The sequence below is a fragment of the Schistocerca serialis genome, chromosome 10, assembly GCF_023864345.2.
Source record: "Schistocerca serialis cubense isolate TAMUIC-IGC-003099 chromosome 10, iqSchSeri2.2, whole genome shotgun sequence".
Lineage (NCBI taxonomy): Eukaryota > Metazoa > Arthropoda > Insecta > Orthoptera > Acrididae > Schistocerca > Schistocerca serialis.
Window position 1 is genome coordinate 71,355,837 of NC_064647.1, and position 21,789 is coordinate 71,377,625.

Genomic DNA, 21,789 nt, shown 5'->3' on the forward strand with positions numbered 1-21,789 from the left:
TGGATGTGTGTGATGTCCTTAGGTTAGTTAGGTTTAATTAGTTCTAAGTTCTAGCCGACTGATGACCTCAGAAGTTAAGTCGCAGAGTGCTCAGAGCCATTTGAACCATTTTTGAACCAGCCCCAAATATACTGTTAATAGAATGAGATTTTCATTCTGCAGCGGAGTGTGCGCTGATATGAAACTTCCTGGCAGATTAAACTGTGTGCCCGACCGAGACTCGAACTCGGGACCTTTGCCTTTCGCGGGCAACTGCTCTACCATCTGAGCTACCGAAGCATGACTCACGCCCGGTCGGTAGCTCAGATGGTGGAGCACTTGCCCGCGAAAGGCAAAGGTACCGAGTTCGAGTCTCGGTTGGGCACACAGTTTTAATCTGCCAGGAAGTTTCATACTGTTAATAGTTGTCTAAAATTGACAGAAAATATTCAGAAACAAACTAAGATTCTTCACATTGGCCCTTTTAGAACCAAGAAATAGAAATCTCCTACGTCCCTTTTGTTGCCATCTTGTTACACACATGTACTATGTAAATGTGGGTGCAAATATTGAGAACAGGCTAATATTTTTGTATAATTTATTTTTAAAAAACGCAGCTGTTTATACACAACAGTCATTTTTCTGGAGTGCCAGCTTCAGCTAAGCATGTTTATCAGCTGCCGGTCGTCCCATTTCCTGGCATTATCCTGAGGGGTGCGCCCAGAGCTGTTCCTGGCCCCCTTGTCGGCGCCTGCCTCCAACAGTGCAGCTGCTGCATCTGCGTGCCCATTGTACGCTGCCCAGTGCAGCGGAGTCGTCGCATTCGCATCCGTGGCGTTGGGGTCGGCACAGGACGCCACCAGAAAGCGCACGGCAGCCGTGTGTCCAGTCATTGCAGCCAGGAACAGGGGCGTGTTCTGCCAGATGTCCCTCGCCCCCAGGTCAGCCCCTGCGGAAAGCAAAGCCTTCGCCGCCTCCACCTGCCCCTGTCGTGCTGCCCAGAACAGGGCGGTCCATTCCCACTGCCCCCTGGCCTCGACGTCTGCCCCTGCAGCCAGCAGACACTTGGCCATCTCCGCCTGTCCATTTCTTGCCGCCCAGTGCAGGGCGGTCCAACCGTCGCCGTCCGTCGCCCCCACGTCCGCACCTGCAGCCAGCAGGGCTCGCATTTCCGACATTCGTGACTGCTGAGCTGCTTCCAGCAGCCTCCTGCCCTTCTCTCTTCCCGAAAGTCTCCTGCACAAAACAAAGACATTCTCACACGTTACCATACACGCATCTGATCACGGAATCACATCTACACTATTGGCCATTAAAAGTGCTACACCACGAAGATGACGTGCTACAGACGCGAAATTTAACCGACAGGAAGAAGCAGCTGTGATATACAAATGATTAGCTTTTCAGAGCATTTACACAAGGTTGGCACCGGTGGCGACACCTACAACGTGAGGGAAGTTTCCAACCGATTTCTCATACACAAACAACAGTTGACCACCATTTCCTGGTGACACGTTGTTGTGATGCCTCGTGTAAGGAGGAGAAATGCGTACCATCACGTTTCCGACTTTGATAAAGGTCGGATTGTAGCATATCGCGATTGCGGTTTATCGTATCGCGACATTGCTGCTCGCGTTGGTCCAGATCCAATGTCTGTTAGCAGAATATGGAATCGGTGGGTTTAGGAGGGTAATACGGAATGCCGTGCTGGATCCCAACGGCCTCGTATCACTAGCACTCGAGATGACAGCCATCTTATCCGCATGGCGGTAAGGGATCGTGCAGCCACGTCTCGATCCCCGAGTCAACAGATGGGGCCGTTTGCAAGACAATAACCATCTGCACGAACAGTTCGACGACGTTTGCAGCAGCATGGACTATCAGCTAGGAGACCGTGGCTGCGGTTACCCTTGACGCTGCATCACAGACAGGAGCGCCTGCGATGATGTACTCGACGACGAACCTGGGTGCACGATTGGCAAAACGTCATTTTTTCGGATGAATCCAGGTTCTGTTTACAGCATCATGATGGTCGCATCCGTGTTTGGCGACATCGTGGTGAGCGCACATTGGAAGGATGTATTCGTCATCGCCATACTGGCGTATCACCGGGCGTGATGGTATGGGGTGCCACTGGTTACACATCTCGATCACCTCTTGTTGGCATTGACGGCACTTTGAACAGTGGACGTTACATTTCAGATGTGTTACGACCCGTGGCTCTACCCTTCATTCGATCCCTGCGAAACCCTACATTTCAGCAGGATAATGCACGACCGCATGTTGCAGGTTCTCTACGGGCCTTTCTGGATACAGAAAATGTTCGATTGCTGCCCTGGCCAGCACATTCTTCACATCTCTCACCAATTGAAAACGTCTGGTCAATGTTGGCTGAGCAACTGGCTTGTGACAATATACTAGTCACTAATCTTGATGAACTGTGGTATCGTGCTGAAGCTGCATGGGCAGCTGTAGCTGTACACACCATCCAAGCTCTGTTTGACTCAATGCCCAGGCGTATCAAGGCCGTTATTACGGCAAGAGGTGGTTGTTCTGGGTACTGATTTCTTAGGGTCTATGCACGCAAATTGCGTGAAAATGTAATCACATGTCAGTACTAGTATATTTTTCCGATGAATACCCGTTTATCATCTGCATTTCTTCTTGGTGTAGCAATTTTAATGGCCAGTAGTGTAAAAGCACACATGTGCAAACCGAACTAGGTGTCGCAGAGGTTAGCACGCTTCACTCGCATTTGGGAGGACGGCGGTTCAAACACTGACCCGGCCAATCTGATTTAGGTCTTCCGTGATTTCCCTAAGTAGCTTAAGGCAAATGCACGGACGGTTCCTTCGAAAGGGCATGGCCGACTTCCTTCCCCATCCTTCCCTAATCCGTAGAGATTGATGACCTCGATGTTTAGTCCCCTCCCCCGAATCAACCAATCAACCAACACATCTGCAGTGACAAACGATGAATCTACAATTCTCTCCCTTCAGTGATGCAGAGCACTTGGACTTCCTCTGTATATTAAGGTACAAATGTATCTCGCTCACAAAATCTTCATCCACTCTGCACTGAAAAGTCCTACATTCCATCTAATTCAGTTGTCCCACTTTTGTCATGCTGATTGCTGCCACTATGTTCCTTTGCTCTCTGGATGTCACTGTTAAGCAGTCGTTGGCTTCCAGTGAAAGAGCACGCAGCCAATACTGCCTGTAGTAATCCCTTCCGACACTTGGAAATGTGACGAAGCTAATCACATCTCCAGGTTTTTACAAAAACTATTCTGCCGTGGTAGAAAAAAATTCAGCTCCTTTATTCGCAAATATCTTGACACACCATCATCAGGGATACAAGATACCATTTAGCCAAAATGATTCACATTTAGCAACAATACTAACTCTCCTCTACTATCCCTCCGCAAACACACATGTTGCCACATGCACACATGCACTTTGCACAGATAAAAGCGTCTGCACAATAATAGGACACACACACAGACAGACTTGCAGCCTTAATTCTTGTGATGGCAATGCTTCTCAAGGTAACAGCAAAACATGTAGGTCATAAGAGTAAATGCACATTCCATGCATTTGTCTAATTTACGATATGAAAATTTGCTCGAAGTGAATCTGAGCTTCCTGAACACCTCGGAGACCTCTCACGCCGCTGTAGATACTAAAAAAAGATGGACGTCATGTCATAAGTATCTGAAGCCCCCTGTACAACGACCGTAACAGCTGAGTGTTGCTTTTCCTCAGATGTAAAATGTAACAAATTCTTTATAAGTGAATGGAGTTAACAGCAAATTTATTTTGTTACTCTGCCGAGTGAAGTGTTGCACATGAGAAACCCACCCTCTGTCAACCAATCAAATGGCCACTTTTTACTGGTATAAAATATAATGCCCAAATGAAAGTGCTCTTGCCGCTGTTTGAAGTGAAAATCGTACACTGCATACACTCAAAATGGATCGTAGTGTTCTCACAGCTGTTCGTTTCTCGATTCTTCATCTTTCCTATTCACTAACGAAGCAATAAATGTAAACTCAGGATGCCTCTACAGTGGCCAACGACGAAAGGTTGCACAGTGCTTTAAAAGGTGGAGACCATGCACTTCAGCCTGCCTCTGATGTGAATTACTGTCGACACTGACCCACAGTCTGACACAGAATACTAGTAATGGTGCCACATAGCTTTAAAACACACAGAGCACTGGCAGAGGTCAAAGCCAGAACGCCGACATTCCTCCAGCCCTGCAAACATTTCCAAAGGAACTTTGCTCGTAATCAGAGAAACACGCGCACTGCAGTATCACATTTATCCGCCGATACCGGGTTAGCGACTTTATTGTACAGCGTGTGGCCCGTGCGGCAATGTAAATAACGGATGTACGAGTACAGGTCGTAGACGCGAGGTTGACGACATATGTCGGTTTGGGACTGGCCCTGGTGGTGCCAAATGGTGAACCGACCGCTCCCGATATAACGGGAAATCCGGGTTTGAGTCCCTGTCCGATGATTCCATTCTACAGCTGATGGTTGTCCATATTCGCCACTGCGAATACATGTAAAGCGTTTCATAAGGACTGTAGTCGCTGTTCCTTTGCGTCGTAATCAGAGTAACATGGGCACTGCAGTATCATACACTACTGGCCATTAAAATTGCTACACCAAGAAGAAATGCAGATGATAAACGGGCATTGATTGGACAAATATATTATACTAGAACTGACATGTGATTACATTTTCACGCAGTTTGGGTGCATAGATCCTGAGAAATCGGTACCCAGAACAGCCACCTCTGGCCGTAATAACGGCCCTTGACACGCCTGGGCATTGAGTCAAACAGAGCTTGGACAGAGAGCTTGGACAGCGTGTACAAGTACATCTGTCCATGCAGCTTCAACACGATACCACAGTTCATCAAGAGTAGTGACTGGCGTATTGTGACGAGCCAGTTGCTCGGCCACCATTGACCAAACGTTTTCGATTGGTGAGAGATGTGGAGAATGTGCTGGCCAGGGCAGCAAGCGAACATTTTCTGTATCGCCCCCCTGAACCCACCGATTCCATATTCTACTAACAGTCATTGGATCTCGACCAAAGCGAGCAGCAATGTCGCGATACGATAAACAGCAATGGCGATAGGCTACAATCCGACCTTTATCAAAGTCGGAAACGTGATGGTACGCATTTCTCCACCTAACACGAGGCATCACAACAACGTGTCACCAAGCAATGTCGGTCAACTGTTGTTTGTGTATGAGAAATCGGATGGAAACTTTCCTGATGTCAGCACGTTGTAGGTATCGCTACCGGCGCCAGCCTTGTGTAAATGCTCTGAAAACCTAATCGTTTGCATATCGCAGCATCTTCTTCCTATCCGTTAAATTTCGCGTCTGTAGCACGTCATCTTCGTGGTGTAGCAATTTTAATGGCCAGTAGTGTATGTACCGTATAAAAATGAAAATTCTTAGATTGAGAGGTTGCTTAGCACTTTCTGTAAAAATTTTCGCAGATACCACGTGGATATCAACTTCTTTAGTAACAATGATTCAGTCCAAAATATTACATTGTAATGACCAGTATGCTTGTACCCTCGTGCGCAGAAAAGAGAGCAACGGTGACCCAGCCGTTACCGTGTTCATTCGTGTCCTTGTTAGCGAGAGTGAAGTTCAAAGCCCCACCGCAAAACACCGATGGACCATGCAAGATGACTTGGGTGTCTACGAAATCCTTGGTAGTAATAGAAATGTTGTCTATTGCTTTAAAAACTGTAAGACGCGAACGCCTGTCACCTCTGGTAGTGTACGATTTGTTACACTTTTCCACTGTCGATGCGGAGCCGAGAAGGATGCAGGTCAGTCCTGCAATGCTACACGAACAGAAATTTCCCGCATTGATTAGAGATGTGATATTCATAGGACATGTACACTAGTATGTACTGCAGAAATGATTAGCATTTCAGTCGCCTCAGTTCAGCACATGTCCTGCTGCCTGGTAGCCACAGGGTCCGCCATGGGCCCTGATAACTTGTCCCATGCGTGATGGCATCGAGGCATATAAGGCGCGAATGGCGTCCTGTGGTATAGCCATCCACGCTTCATTCACCTGGTTCCAAAGTTCATCTATGGTGGTCGGCACTGGGTGATGGCGGTGCGCCCGTCGCTTCACCACATCCCACACGTTTTCGATTGGCGACAAGACTGCTGATCTGGCGGGTCAGAGCAAAAGGCTGACATCCTGTGGCACCAAGAAGGCACACGTTCACGCAGCAAAATGTGGTCGTGCGTTATCTCGATGGAAAATGGTGTCTGGGGCAGTGTGTACAAAGAGTACAGCTACGGGTCGCAGAATGTCATTCACGAAGGTCATATAACGGCTCTTCTCCTTGATGATTTGGCTTGATTTGTACTTGGACTCGGCTAAAGCTCGGCTACAGTCGGTACAGTGTTGAGATCGTTATCAAGTTACGATGACGACGGTACACAAACGAAATGTCGACGTGCGTGAGATATTTACTTCACCAAAAATAGTAATTAATCGTTCGTAATCGATGTTTAACTGATTAATGACGAAATATTAATGATAAAACCAATGCAGTCACATCCACAACAAATTCCCTTACAAGCTGGTCGCAATTTCAAGTATCTAAGAAATCGTAACTGTGGGCTTGTTATTTGAGTCAAAGATTCTACACAAGTGCCGAGCGCTACAGTCAAATATTATCGCCGCGCGTAATTATTACTCGGGAGTTTCTTGTCAAGAATTTGATAGAATTTTAAATCACAAATGCACGACTTGGCACGAGAGGATGTTTTATTGCACAATATCAGTCACTTCCTAACCGAGCCTTGACAAGAAAACTTTCCCAGGTGTTGTGGGGATTTAAATTATATGCTTCGGACCTATCACTGAAGTTCCATAAACCACTGGCTATTATGAACGAAAATTGTCTATCAGTGTTCGTTGCCTAAATCACTGTCTAAGTAATGTTTAGTTCAATTATCTAGTTAAAAGTTCACTTTATTGTAGTGGATAAAAGTCCTCCGTTCGAATTATAATGCCGTGATATTTGAAGTCAGAAGATCGTATTACTGCGTCATAATAGATCGCAATTATTCAATTTCAAAAACATTCTAAGCGCGCCTACATGTACGAGCATTCAGATACATGACCTGCCTCGGCTAACAATCGTAACGTACTGACAATGCATTGAATTATACTTAGTCATTACTCACGATTCCCAAAGAGCACTCACACGGAGCATTCTTTGGGATCGTTGGTTCTACTTTGCGAATGTTAATTTATGCTAATTTTGCGATTTATTATGATTTTGATTTTAATTTTACTGAAATTTAATCTTTCTTTCGTAGATTGCTAAATTGTCAAGTCTTTGATTCCTGATTTAATTACTTGTTATTGTCCTGATCATAGTGATAAATGGATCTTCGTTCTCTTATTCACTTTTCTGGGAATTTGGGACTTGGGGGGAAATCTTTGGGGTATTGGGAGCTAATTTTTGATTTTTTATTTCTCGTCCGAGGAAGTGGCATTACAGTCACAGTGTGCTGGACACACACAAACTGTGATTTATGGCTGTACCCAACAGCACCCCCACACCATAAGGCCTCGAGTCGGCCGTGAAAGTCTCGTGCCAATGCCGTCACTGTGATGCCGCTCCCCCTCTCTGGAGCGAACCGAAATGCGGCCATTACTTTCAGACAAACAGAAACTAGATTCGTCAGAAAACACTATCGGATGCCATTCTTGTCGCCAGCGACGTCGGTCCATGCATCATTCACGTCTAGAACCTTTCTGCACATTCGTCAAAGACAGGCAGAAAAGTGGACGACGGGCACGTAACTCATGCTGTAATAAACGGTGACGGTCACCTCTGGTAGTGTACGATTTGTTACACTTTTCCACTGTTGATGCGGAGCCGAGAAGGATGCAGGTCTGTCCTGCATTGCCACACGAACAGAAATTTCCCGCATTGATGCATCACGTTCTCTCACGACAACAATGCGCCTTCTTTCGAACTCACTGATTTGACGGTACGGATCGCTCATACGTCTGCGAGTCGTCCTGCACGTCTGATCATGTTACACTGATCCCTTACGTTTATTTTACAGCGACAACGAGAGCGGCAGGCATACTTTACCGGTAGGTGGTGTTGCGACGCGATATCGATGTTGGCCTTGAACCTGCTGGCCGACATGGTTCAAATGCTAATCGTGTCTGCAGAACATAGTAACGTACATATCCTGTGAATATGAACGTCCTACTTGTAGTCGCTCAAGATGTTCTGTTTTCTCTGAAAGTGAGTGTACATATTCCAGGTGGCTCTGATATATTTGGTTTAATGTATGTAGGAACACTAATACGAGATGTGTGTATCTTAGGATTTAATCAGAAAAAGTACCAAGAACACGACATAAAAAATTGATGATACTCTGGGAACAATTTTTTTTTTCATTTATAAAGTATGGCTCACATTTTCCTCTCTATGTTATTGTAGAATATTATACAGTCGTTGCTGTCATAATTACAGGCATCAAACGCTAAGATATCATTCAGTTGTGTTGAGTTGTACCGAGAAGCGGTACCTTACACAAGCAGTAATATAAGTGAACTCATTTTAATGCGTTGAAAACTGACGAATAAGTCTTTGGCGATGGAACCAGTGAATGTGCACTGAAATGAAATGATGCCAGTGCAAACGTTGCACCTGCAGCTTAATACGTAGGCTGGAACACACTGCCAACACTGCTGTGGATACACTATGCAATGGAATCTACTATTGTCGCTGATAGCACACGTTGTTGACATACCTACCTTACCTCCGAGTAAATGGACGCGCCCGACCCACGTCACCGGCGTGCGCACGGAGTTGAATGTGCTACAGTTCGTACAGCGCGACAGTGTCATCAAGGGGTGCGGGGAATCGGCATTGCCGTTCAGAACAGTGGCACGTTGGGTAAAAGCCTTCAACGAAGGTCGGCAAACTGTGGCAGACATGCATCGGACAGATAGTCCTAGCGTCTCAGAAGAAGAAGTGCATGCTGTAGCCGCGTTAGTGAGCAGTGATCGACGCCGTACGATTCGTGAGCTCGCCCATGAAGCCGGATTAGCGGATACGACGGTGCTTCGGGTGCTGAAGGAACGCCTGGGCATGCGAAAAGTTGCATCACGATGGGTTCCGCATGAATTGACGGAAATGAAGAAATGGATGCGTTTCGACGCTGCTCAGACGCACTTGGAGCGCTATGAGAGCGAAGGAGAGGCTTTCTTACACCGTATGTTAACACTAGATGAGACATGGGCCACATCGCACGAGCCAAAACTGAAACGCCAATCCAACGAATGGCGTCATTATGGATCGCCGCGAAAGTCGAAAGTGCGTCAGAGCCCCAGTATGGCGAAAGTTATGGTGATTCATGTGTACAACTGTGATGGTGTTATCCTAATGCATTATGTTCGTCCACGGCAGACCGTCAATGCACAGTATTACTGTTCGTTCTTGAAGCATCACATGCGACCAGCTTTGCAAAGGATGCTGCGACGCTTTCTGCGCAACCCACCCATCATTTTGTACGGCAATGCGCGGTGCATACGGCGCAAGCTGTGGCTGCTCTGTTCGGTCGATGGGACTGGGAAGTACTGTACCATCCACCATACTCCCAGGACGTAAGTCCTTGCGACTTTGATTTGATTCCGAAGATGAAGGAACCACTTCGTAGCGTTCGCTTCAGAACTGTTCCATAGATTCGACGGGCTCCATTCGCACCATCAACAGAACAGGCTCTGCTAATGGTATACTACGCCTTCCACATAACTGGGAACGGGTTCTGCACATTGCTGTTGACTAGTTTGATGGACAGTAACAAGTGCAAACATATAACTCTTTTGTATCAGTTGTGAATAATGAGTTGCCACTGTGTAAGTTCCAACCCTCGTATGATAGATTTTTTTTTTCTTTATTGAATCTCGATTCCCCCCGAAGGGAGCGGGCAGGCAGCAGCTTAGTATGCCGCTCTTCAGCCGACAGACTTTGTTTTAAAACAGGAGAAGATAATATATAATAGAAAACAGGCGACAAAATCGGAGACAAAGGGTAACATGGCGAAAAGCAAAATCGAGGAACTTAAAACAGAGAACAAAGGGATGATGATGCTAATAAAATACATATGAAGCAGACAGGTAAAATAATAGACAGACAATTAAAAAACACGGCGACTGTCTGGTTTCTGTTCGCAAAAGACATAAAATTCACACCCAGCGACAGCATGGTTTCTGTTCGCAACATGGAAAAGACGAAACAACACTGAACAATCACTGGAACACTGCACTGAAATGTGACACACCACAGTTGAGAGCAGGTGGGGGAAATCTGGTCAGATGATGGGAAAATAAAAAAGGGGGGTAGGTGATGGAAAGCGAAGGGGGGAGGAGGGAAAGGAGCCAATGGAGGATGAGGACCCATAAGAGGGGTGGGGGTGCTGGGCAGACACAACAGGGAATAGGGAAGGCAGAGGACGGGAATACAACAGGACTTTGGAGGGAGAAGCGAGTTAGGGAAAAGTTTTTTTTTTTTTTTTTTTTTAGGTCATCAGTCTACTGACTGGTTTGATGCGGCCCGCCACGGATTCCTTTCCCGTGCTAACCTCTTCATCTCAGAGTAGCACTTGCAACCTACGTCTTCAATTATTTGCTTGACATATTCCAAACTCTGTCTTCCTCTACAGTTTTTGCCCTCTACAGCTCCCTCTAGTACCATGGAAGTCATTCCCTCCTGTTTTAGCAGATGTCCTATCATCCTGTCCCTTCTCCTTATCAGTGTTTTCCACATATTCCTTTCCTCTCCGATTCTGCGTAGAACCTCCTCATTCCCTACCTTATCAGTCCAACTAATTTTCAACATTCGTCTATAGCACCACATCTCAAATGCTTCGATTCTCTTCTGTTCCGGTTTTCCCACAGTCCATGTTTCACTACCATACAATGCTGTACTCCAGACGTACATCCTCAGAAATTTCTTCCTCAAATTAAGGCCGGTATTTGATATTAGTAGACTTCTCTTGGCCAGAAATGCCTTTTTTGCCATAACGAGTCTGCTATTCATGTCCTCCTTGCTCCGTCCATCATTGGTTATTTTACTGCCCAGGTAGCAGAATTCCTCAACTTCATTGACTTCGTGACAATCAATCCTGATGTTAAGTTTCTCGCTGTTCTCATTTCTACTACTTCTCATTACCTTCGTCTTTCTCCAGATTACTCTCAAACCATATTGTGTACTCATTAGACTGTTCATTCCGTTCAGCAAATCATTTAATTCTTCTTCACTTTCACTCAGGATAGCAATGTCATCAGCGAATCGTATCATTGATATCCTTTCACCTTGTATTTTAATTCCACTCCTGAACCTTTCTTTTATTTCCATCATCGCTTCCTCGATGTACAGATTGAAGAGTAGGGGCGAAAGGCTACAGCCTTGTCTTACAGCCTTCTTAATTCGAGCACTTCGTTCTTGATCGTCCACTCTTATTATTCCCTTTTGGTTGTTGTACATATGGTATATGACCCGTCTGTCCCTATAGCTTACCCCTACTTTTTTCAGAATATCGAACAGCTTGCACCATTTTATAGTGTCGAACGCTTTTTCCAGGTCGACAAATCCTATGAAAGTGTCTTGATTTTTCTTTAGCCTTGCTTCCATTATTAGCCGTAACGTCAGAATTGCCTCTCTCGTCCCTTTACTTTTCCTAAAGCCCAACTGATCGTCACCTAGCGCATTCTCAATTTTCTTTTCCATTCTTCTGTATATTATTCTTATAAGCAGCTTCGATGCATGAGCTGTTAAGCTGATTGTGCGATAATTCTCGCACTTGTCAGCTCTTGCCGTCTTCGGAATTGTGTGGAGGATGTTTTTCCGAAAGTCAGATGGTATATCGCCAGACTCATATATTCTACACAACAACGTGAATAGTCGTTTTGTTGCCACTTCCCCCAATGATTTTAGAAATTCTGATGGAACGTTATTTGTCCCTTCTGCCTTATTTGACCGTAAGTCCTCCAAAGCTCTTTTAAATTCCGATTCTAGTACTGGATCCCCTATCTTTTCTAAATCGACTCCTGTTTCTTTTTCTATCACATCAGACAAATCTTCACCCTCATAGAGGCTTTCGATGTATTCTTTCTGTGGTGTCATCGCCAGACACCACATTCGCTAGGTGGTAGCTTTAAATCGGCCGCGGTACATTAGTACATGTAGGACCCGCGCGTCGCCACTGTCAGTGATAGCAGACCGAGCGCCACCACACGGCAGGTCTCGAGAGACGGACTAGCACTCGCCCCAGTTGTACGGACGACTTAGCTAGCGATGCACACTGACGAAGCCTCGCTTATTTGCAGAGCAGATAGTTAGAATAGCCTTCAGCTAAGTCCATGGCTACGACCTAGCAAGGCGCCATTAGCATTACATTGCATGAATCTACAGTGTCTCACTTGTATCGTCAAGAGCGATGTACAACAATGATGGATTAAAGTTAAGTATTCCAGAAGCTACGTACTTTTCTTTATAGCATTCATCACGTATCCTGTTTCAGACCTCTCTAGCCTGCGTGAGTTTAAGCGCGTGCCTTTTGGTTACCCGTCACTGTGGACTGGCTGTCTTGTCAGTCCACAACACTTTCCACCTATCTGCTCTCTCCCCTGCATTGAACAGTGGAATTCCCGTTGCACTCTTAATGTTACCACCGTTGCTTTTAATGTCACCATAGGTTGTTTTGACTTTCCTGTATGCTGAGTCTGTCCTTCCGACAATCATATCTTTTCGATGTCTTCACATTTTTCCTGCAGCCATTTCGTCTTAGCTTCCCTGCACTTCCTATTTATTTCATTCCTCAGCGACTTGTATTTCTGTATTCCTGATTTTCCCGGAACATGTTTGTACTTCCTCCTTTCATCAATCAACTGAAGTATTTCTTCTGTTACCCATGGTTTCTTCGCAGCTACCTTCTTTGTACCTATGTTTTCCTTCCCAACTCCTGTGATGGCCCTTTTTCGGGATGTCCATTCCTCTTCAACTGTACTGCCTACTGCACTATTCCTTATTGCTGTATCTATAGCGTTAGAGAACTTCAAACGTATCTCGTCATTCCTTAGTACTTCCGTATCCCATGACTATTACATTTTCGTCCCCCTTTACATACTGCATTACCCTTTCAATATCCTTATACACTTTCTCTATCTGTTCATCTTCAGCTTGCGACGTCGGCATGTATACCTGAACTATCGTTGTCGGTGGTGGTCTGCTGGGAGAAGTTAGGTGGGAAGAAAACACAGGATGGATGGGGGGAAGAGGGAGCCCAGGGAATGGACGGGGGAAAGTAGGGGGGGTGAGGACCAGAGTTGATAGGAGGGATAAATGGAGGGAGAGGGCATCATCCAGGAGGGGGAGTTGATGGAAGCCACCTTGGGAAAGGAGATGAAGGGTGTAGAGACGGAGGGCAGGGGGGACACAACAGTGAAGGAGTGGCAGGGGGTGGGGACGGGAGAGGAGAGGAGCAACCAGGGGGTGAGGGGGATCAAGGTGGCGGGAGGTGTAGAGTATGCGGATATGTTCGACGAATAGGAGCAGATAGGGTAAAGGAATGAGGTCATAGAGGATCCGCATGGGGGATGGGAGGCGTATATGGAAGGCAAGGCGGAGTGCATGACGCTCAAGGTTCTGGAGGGACGTATAGAATTTGGGGGGGGGGGGGTATGATAGATCTGAGATGATGGTTTTAAATTTGTGTCAGAAGAGGACTACAATCGAAATTTTTTGTTAGCGTGAGCTGTTATCGAAACCGTTTATTTGATCTCCAGCTTTGAGAAACAGTTGAAAGGTGTTCTTTATCCCTTACGTGTAAGTGTCTTTAACCTCACTATCCCTTAAAATAATGACAGTGTCAGAATGATCGGTTGAATTCAGTTGCAGCACTTTCCCCATCATCCAGCTCCATACGTCGTCCTCTGTAGTGCACGGCATTACAAGCCCTGCAGAGGCACACTCATTGTCGGCCCTGGAGCGGGCGCGCCATTACCCGTAAGACTGACAGGCGAGCGACGAACTTTGTACTCAAGAGTAGCGGTCTCTATGTTCCCAAAGTAACCCTGTATGAGCTCAATAACAGTACACTTTTCGTTTAATTATACAATGGAAAATGTAAAACATTCTCGGTATTCTTGCCACGTCAATTCTGGATAAAATCTCGAGCTTTCGACGATTACCTCCATCGTCATCGTTGGGGGGCGACTGTCTTCGCCGCTTTTTTTTTTTTTTCTTTATTGTAGTTTGAACACCCCATACAAGGTGGGCTGGCAGCGGAAAAGTGTACTCCGCTCTTCAGCCATAAGCAGTACAATAAAAGAGAAAGGGAGACAGAAAAGTAACAGACTGGCGGTTTGAAAAAACAGTAGATACAATAATTAAAAAACATGAAGCCGTTCACACTCGACGAAACAAACAAGAAAACTGTCGGCACTGTGCACAAACACTCACGAGTTAGACGACACATGTGAACGAAGGAGCGTGGACGGCGAAAAACACTGATGCAGAAACACGACGGCACAGACACTAAACCGAGGGCGACGATCTCCAGCACGCGAATGTTCACAATGCGTGTGCGAGTCCGGGGACCTGCCAGGAGAGGAGGAGGAGGACGAGAAGGGGCAGGGGGAGAGCGAGAGGGGAGAGCAGAGACGCTTCAGGCAGGGGGGTGAGAGGGGGGGAGAGAGGAAGGGGGAGGGGAAGCCCGGGGGAAGAGGGGTGGAGGGAGGGGACGGGGGAAAAGGAAAGCGAAGGGAGGGGAAGAGAAGGGAGGGAGGGTGCCTAAGGGAAAGGACACCGGAAGTGGGGGGGGGCAGGGTCAAAGTTGATAGGAGGGGTAGATGGAGGGGAGGAGGACATCATCAGGGAGGTGGAGCTGGCGGAAGCCACCTTGGGAGAGAGTAAGGAGGGTGGAGAGATGGAGACCGGGTGGGACGTGGGAATACAGGAGCGGCAGCGGGCGGGGGTGGGAGAGGATCGGGGATACGAGCGGGTGAGGAGGATCAAGTTTACGGGAGGTGTACAGGATCCGTATCCGTGCAAGGAAAAGGAGGAGGTGGGGGAAGGGGATGAGATCATACAGGATCCACGTGGGGGAGGGGAGACGGATGCGATAGGCAAGGCGGAGAGCATGGCGTTCAAGGATTTGGAGGGATTTATGTCTTCGCCGCTGCTGTGGTAGCCTCTTTATAGCCCGTGGACGGCTTCTGATTAGTCGGCGATTACGTACTGCTGTCGCAGACGCTGTGTGGGGCGGTGGCGCCACCGCTTCCTTTGGAACGAAAATCGTGGAAGGAACGTCTCTGATGCTTCTCCGCATCAAGCGCTCGTTTCCATGCACAGCTCAGATGGTATGCGCTGATGAGGTTAAAGTTATTTTGGCTCATTCTTATTTCTACAGCCTCCTTAATAACAGAATCCCAGTACGTGGAGGTATGGGACAGAATTTTTGTTTCATCGAACAAAATTTTATGTTTGTTCGTGAGGCTGTGCTCTGCAATTGCTGATTTCTCCAGTTCTATATTTTTAATATGGCGTTGGTGTTCTGCACAGCGGTCAGAAACAATACGAATCGTCTGACCTATATTCCACACTCACAGGGTATATTATAAACTCCAGGGATCCTGAGGCTGATATTGTCCGTAACAGGGCCCATCATCTTAATTTTCTTAGAAGGACGAAAAATAGGTCTTGCATCTCGTCTACGCAGGAGTCTTCTTATTTTGTTGGAAATCGCGCCACAAAAAGGAAGAACCGCAATCGGTGTTTCATCCTTTGAGCGTGCAGCATTTTCACGTTTCCCTTTTTTGGAGAACGCTGCCTTTATATCGCGTGTACCATAGCCATTCTTTCGGAACACGTACTTCAAATGGTTAATCTCGGACCTTAAGTGGTCCTCGTCAGAAACAGTTTTTGCTCTATATACCAACGTGTTCAAAACGGCTCTCTTCTGAGCTGGATGATGGAAACTCTGTGCATTCAGGTATAAACCGGTATGCGTCGGCTTACGGTACAGAGATTGGCCAAGACGCCCGTCCGCCTGTCGTTGTACTAAAACTTCTAAGAAAGGCAGTCCCCTTCCTTCTCCATCTCGATAGTGAACTGGATGTTCGAATGTATCCTGTTCGTGTGTTCCATGAATCGTTCGAGAGCTCTGCGCCGTGTGGCCAGATCATAAATGTGTCGTCAACGTAACGATAAAATAAGGATGGACGGAGGGAGCCCAATTTAATGCACGTTCTTCAAAATTCTCCATAAAAATGTTAGCCAGTCATGGAGACAACAGAGAGGCCATCGCCATACCGTCCGTCAATTCATAAAATTTGTTACCATACAAGAAGTAGGTGGCCGTCATCACGTGCCGGAACAACTTTATAGTTACAGGAGATTTTAGTCAGCCTGGATGTGGTAGCGATGTTCACAAAAGTTCCTGTGGAGGACACTTTGAAAATGCTGGCGGATCTTTTTCCTCCTGATGAAACAAAAATTCTGTCCCATACCTCCAAGTACTGTGATACTGTTATAAAGGAGGCTGTTGAAATAAGAATGAGCCAAAATAACATTAAACGCGATAGCGGATACCATCTGAGCTGTGCATGGAAACGAGCGCTTGATGCAGAGAAGCAGCAGAGACGTTCCTTCCAAGGTTTACGTTCCAACGGAAGCAGTGGCGCCACCGGCGCACACTGTGACATCGTCTGCGACAGCAGTACGTAATCGCCGACCAATGATAAGCCGACCAATCAGAAGCCGTCCACGGCCTATAAATAAGGCTACCACAGCAGCAGTGCATGTTTTTTGCATCTCCATTTTTTGCCCGCCGTTTTTTGTATTGTCTGTATCACCTCTCTGTCATGTTCTTGTTCCACTTAAGGCTGAAGAGCAGCGTAATATGCTGCTGAAAGCCCGCCTGTATAGGTGATTAAAATTACAGTAAAGGAAAAAAGAAAAAAAACAGCAGTGACGACAGTCAGTTCCTGACGATGACGCTGGAGGTAATCGTCAAGAGCTCGATATTTTATCCAGAACTGACGCGGCAAAAATAACGAGAATGTTTTTTACGTAAGTGCCGCCGCGAAAAACTTCGTTCCCATTGTTGTTGTTGTTGTTGTCTTCAGTCCTGAGATTGGTTTGATGCAGCTCTCCAAGCTACTCTATTCTGTGCAAGCTTCTTCCAGTAGTTACTGCAACCTATATGCCTTTGAATCTGCTTAGTGTATTCATCTCTTGGTCTCCCTCTACGATTTTTACCCTCCACGTTGCCATCAAATGCTAAATTTTTGATCCCTTGATGTCTCAGAACGTGCCCTACCAATCGGTCCCTTCTTCTTGTCAAGTTGTGCCACAAACTCCTCTTCTCCCCAATTCTATTCAATACCTCCTCATTGCTTATGTGATCTACCCATCTAATATTCAGCATTCTTCTGTAGCACCACATTTTGAAAGCTTCTATTCTCTTCATGTGCAAACTACTTATCGTCCATGTTTCACTTCCATACATGGCTACACTCCATACAAATACTTTCAGAAACGACTGCGTGACACTTAAATCTATACTCGATGTTAACAAATTTCTCTTCTTCAGAAACGCTTTCCTTGCCATTGCTAGTTTACATTTTATATTCTCTCTACTTCGACCATCATCAGTTATTTTGCTCCCCAAATAGCAAAACTCCTTTACTACTGTAAGCGTCTCATTTCTTAATCTAATTCCCTCAGCATCACCCGAGTTAACTCGACTACATTCCATTATCCTCGTTTTGCTTTTGTTGATGTTCATCTTATATCCTCCTTTCAAGACTCTGCCCATTCCGTTCAACTGCTCTTCCAAGTCCTTTGCTGTCTCTGACAGAATTACGATGTCATCGGCGAACCTCAAAGTTTTTTTTTTTTTCTTCCCCACGGATTTTAATACCTACTCCTAATTTTTATTTTGTTTCCTTTACTGATTGCTCAATATACAGATATCGTTCCCATATACAACGGTAAATTAAACTTACGTTACGTGAGCTGAATCGCTGTTTAATTCAACAATAAAAAAATGAACTTGCATTATGTCACTGTGTTGTCGCGGTCAATCTTCCCCAACTCTTTTCTTCAGCAGACAGTGCACAACGCCACTCTGTCATTGCAAAACAAAACCACATAGGGTCTCTATATTGATGCAGTATGAGTAGTCACATTTTCTTTTGATTGCACAGTTACCACTAATTTTCTTGTGCATTTTCGAGAGCTCCTTGACGCTTCCCACACGTATGCATTGTTTTCACGTTCCTTTTGGAAACAAAGCTGCGGCATGAGTGCCATCTGATGGTGATGGAGGTGTTTTCCGCTCGTCCGTGTGACACACTCCGCCATCTTTTCTCGGTGGCACTCTCCTCAATTCTTTCAACCCACGGTTCTTTCTATTTCTCGAGGAAAATTGGTGCGTCAAAAAATGGTTCAAATGGCTCTGAGCACTATGGGTCTTAACATCTGAGGTCATCAGTCCCCTAGAACTACTTAAACCTAACTAACCTAAGGACATCACACACATCCATGCCTGAGGCAGGATTCGAACCTGAGACCGTAGCGGTCACGCGGTTCCAGACAAAAGCGCCTAGAACCGCACAGCCACACCGGCCGGCCATTGGTGCGTCAGTACGAAGTGAAAGAATCTTAGCTCTTTGCACTAGCTGAAGGTTTATAATGGAAAATCCTTCTTTTCTTTCTTGGATTTACCTCTTTCGCATGAAAAATTATTTGATTATTGATTCCTGCTATATCCATTAGAGCTGTAACAATGTAATTGAAAGCTATCCCTGGTTAACCTGTAGCTTAGTCAAAAGTTTCAGAATCTTGCAAAGCTAAAACCAATAAAACTGCCATCTTTTTTCCGGTAATCGGAAACTGATATTATATCATTCCGGAAACCAAACAGACGGGAATGGAAATCCCTAGATTTCTTAGGCAAAAATTGTTGTGGCACCTTACGTTTATTTTTTGTCAGTGTACCGATACATGTTAGCCGCTTTTTCAACAAGGAGATGGCTAAAGGAGCATCTGATGTACCAGTTTACCATCGTATGGTTTCTGAAGCCCCCAGAGTGAGTAATAAGCCTACCTACATCAGAGGCAGAAATGGAAGCATCTTTTGGTCATGTAGGTCGTTTCCCACAAGAGACTTCAGTATCACTTCTGAGGAATGCTTCAGCATCTGCTGTAAAAAAAACTGAGCCGTGGTAAAATTTGCTGTTTTGAAGAGCGCGCCGCAGCACGTGATGTGAAGCAGTCCCCTCCGTTTCTGGCGGTGGCGGCGCTGTGGCAATCGCAGCTTTGGCGTCTCCCTATGATGAGAAAGGGGAAAGGTTTCCTATTCACGTGCATTTAAGGGTCGCTATGAACTCGGCAGTGTGTCAGTCTCGTTGAGTCTGGTCAGTTGGTCAGCCGGGTCAGTGTGGGGCAGTCAGTATCTGTCTGTCGTCCGGAGTGCTAGTATCTGTTAGACCGCCAGTCTGCTCGAGTTTATTCAGGCAATGGTCATTGGCGGTTGGATCGATCGGTTGGTCGGTCGCGCACTGAGACACAAGATGACTTGTCCGTCTTGAGCGTCGGCGCATGTGAGGTCGCCACGTCAGTCCGGTGGACCGCGCCGTATAGCGAGGGATAGTGACTTCGCGGCCGACACGAGAGCAACAGGAGTCAACCCACGACATCGGTCTGGCCGGGGCGAGCTGCGACGCCATGAGACGGGAGATCGACGCGCCTTCCTGCGTCCGTTGAAGCGGCTGGCAGCGGACGGTTCGGGAGAGCGTTTTGGGGGTGCTGCTCCAGGTCATCGCCAGACATCGCAGTTTATTAGAAGTTAAGTGATCCGTGATATGTTGTTTTATTTACTTGTTGAATTCTACTTGTTTTCTTGGTCAGTCTCTCGTTCTCAGCTTGTTCGTCTGTCTCTCGTCCGAATTTGCTAGGCAGTTAGTGTCTGTCTGTCTGTCGGTCGGTCTGCCGTTCGTTAATAGCTGCCTCTCTCATGACTGGCTGTTAACGAATTTATAGAATTAAGGTGTAAAGGCCGAATTCCTGAAATATGATTTTATCTTGCCTATCATCTTGCGAGGCGGCATATGTGTAATGTAGAGCATGTTATACATTTTATGTAAGTCTGAATTTGATGGCTTTTATTTAAATAGTCATTTTTATATAGTTGCCACCCTTCCACCGTCAGAGTACTTTCAAAAACAAATTGCACTTGCGGTGGCAAATAATTTATTTGTACCATTTCCATCCCTCTTACGGGCTGCATAGTTAATGTCTTTATGTGAGTTGTTAAAATTTTTAGTTTAAAGTAATCTGGTGTGTTGCAGATTTGCACCAGTGTTGAGGTTGTTGTGAGCGGTCGTGACTGCGGCCGTGTTGAAAGGGAGCGGTAAGATTCTCAGCCCGAAGGCTCATACTGTCAATATTACACTTTCTGCCTCTTAATAAAATGGTAACTTGATATTTCGAGGGTCCTTTTCTGCTTATAAATTTTAAATCTGTTTTTGAAAAGGCTTTTATGAATAAAATTCCCATTTGTTAAAGGTAATTTCATTTTCATCAGTTACTACTTCCACTCTCACCTAGTGGGATTAAATGTGTTAATGTTCTTGATGAATCGCTAGTAAATAAAGTAAATTCTTTAAGAAAAGATTTTGAAAGTATCCAGAATGAGATTTTCACTCTGCAGCGGAGTGTGCGCTGATATGAAACTTCCTGGCAGATTAAAACTGTGTGCCCGACCGAGACTCGAACTCGGGACCTTTGCCTTTCGCGGGCAAGTGCTCTACCAACTGAGCTACCGAAGCACGACTCACGCCCGGTACTCACAGCTTTACTTCTGCCAGTACCTCGTCTCCTACCTTCCAAACTTTACAGAAGCTCTCCTGCGAACCTTGCAGATCTAGTGTAAGTAGGCTGTTTATGTTTTCTCTATGTAAGTAGGCTGTTTAGGTTTTTTATTGGTAACGCCACCTCTGTATGACAATCACTGGCTGTGCTGTGGGCAGTCTGTGTCTGCTTTGCATTGTTGTAATACTCGCCATTGTAGTGTTAGGCAGCTGGCTGTGAACAGCGCGTAGCGTTGCGCAGTTGGAGGTGAGCCGCCAGCAGTGGTGGATGTGGGGAGAGAGATGGCGGAGTTTTGTAATTTTTCATGAACTGATATATTTACATATGATGATATCAAGGTAAATACATTGTTTGTTCTCTATTAATATCTTTCATTTGCTAACTATCCCTATCAGTAGTTAGTGCCTTCAGTAGTTTGAATCTTTTATTTAGCTGGCAGTAGTGGCGCTCGCTGTATTGCAGTAGCTTGAGCAGCGAAGATTTTTGTGAGGTAAGTGATTTGTGAAAGGTATAGTTTAATGTTTGTCAGGGCCATTCTTTAGTAGGAAATTTTGAAAGTCAGATTGCGTTGCGCTAAAAATATTGTGTGTCAGGTTAAGCACAGTCATATGTATAATTGTTGAAAGGGGACGTTTCATATGTCGACCCTTAGCCTAGGATACCTCACTGGAATCTTCTGATTTTTTTCTTGTAGTTTGTGTATTTAGTGTAGCTTTTGTTTATTGCTAGCGCGTAATTGTAGAGAGAATCTCCTTTGTAGTTGTAGTTTTCATTGTTGTAGAGTAAAACAGTTGTGGCATGCATGTAGATTTGCACCAAGTATTTCGCAGCTGCAATTAAC

The 21,789-nt window shown here is 45.8% G+C and overlaps 1 protein-coding gene across 1 annotated transcript in view; it reads right to left on the reverse strand.

Annotated features, from left to right (window-relative positions):
- Positions 1-563: 563 nt before the first annotated feature.
- LOC126424549 (uncharacterized) overlaps positions 564-21,789 on the reverse strand; it is a 129,067-nt gene continuing 107,841 nt past the window's right edge. The window contains exon 8 of the mRNA XM_050087296.1: positions 564-1,215. Within this exon, the coding sequence (XP_049943253.1) occupies positions 636-1,215 (580 nt within the window). The 3' untranslated portion in view covers positions 564-635. The remainder of the gene's footprint in view (positions 1,216-21,789) is intronic.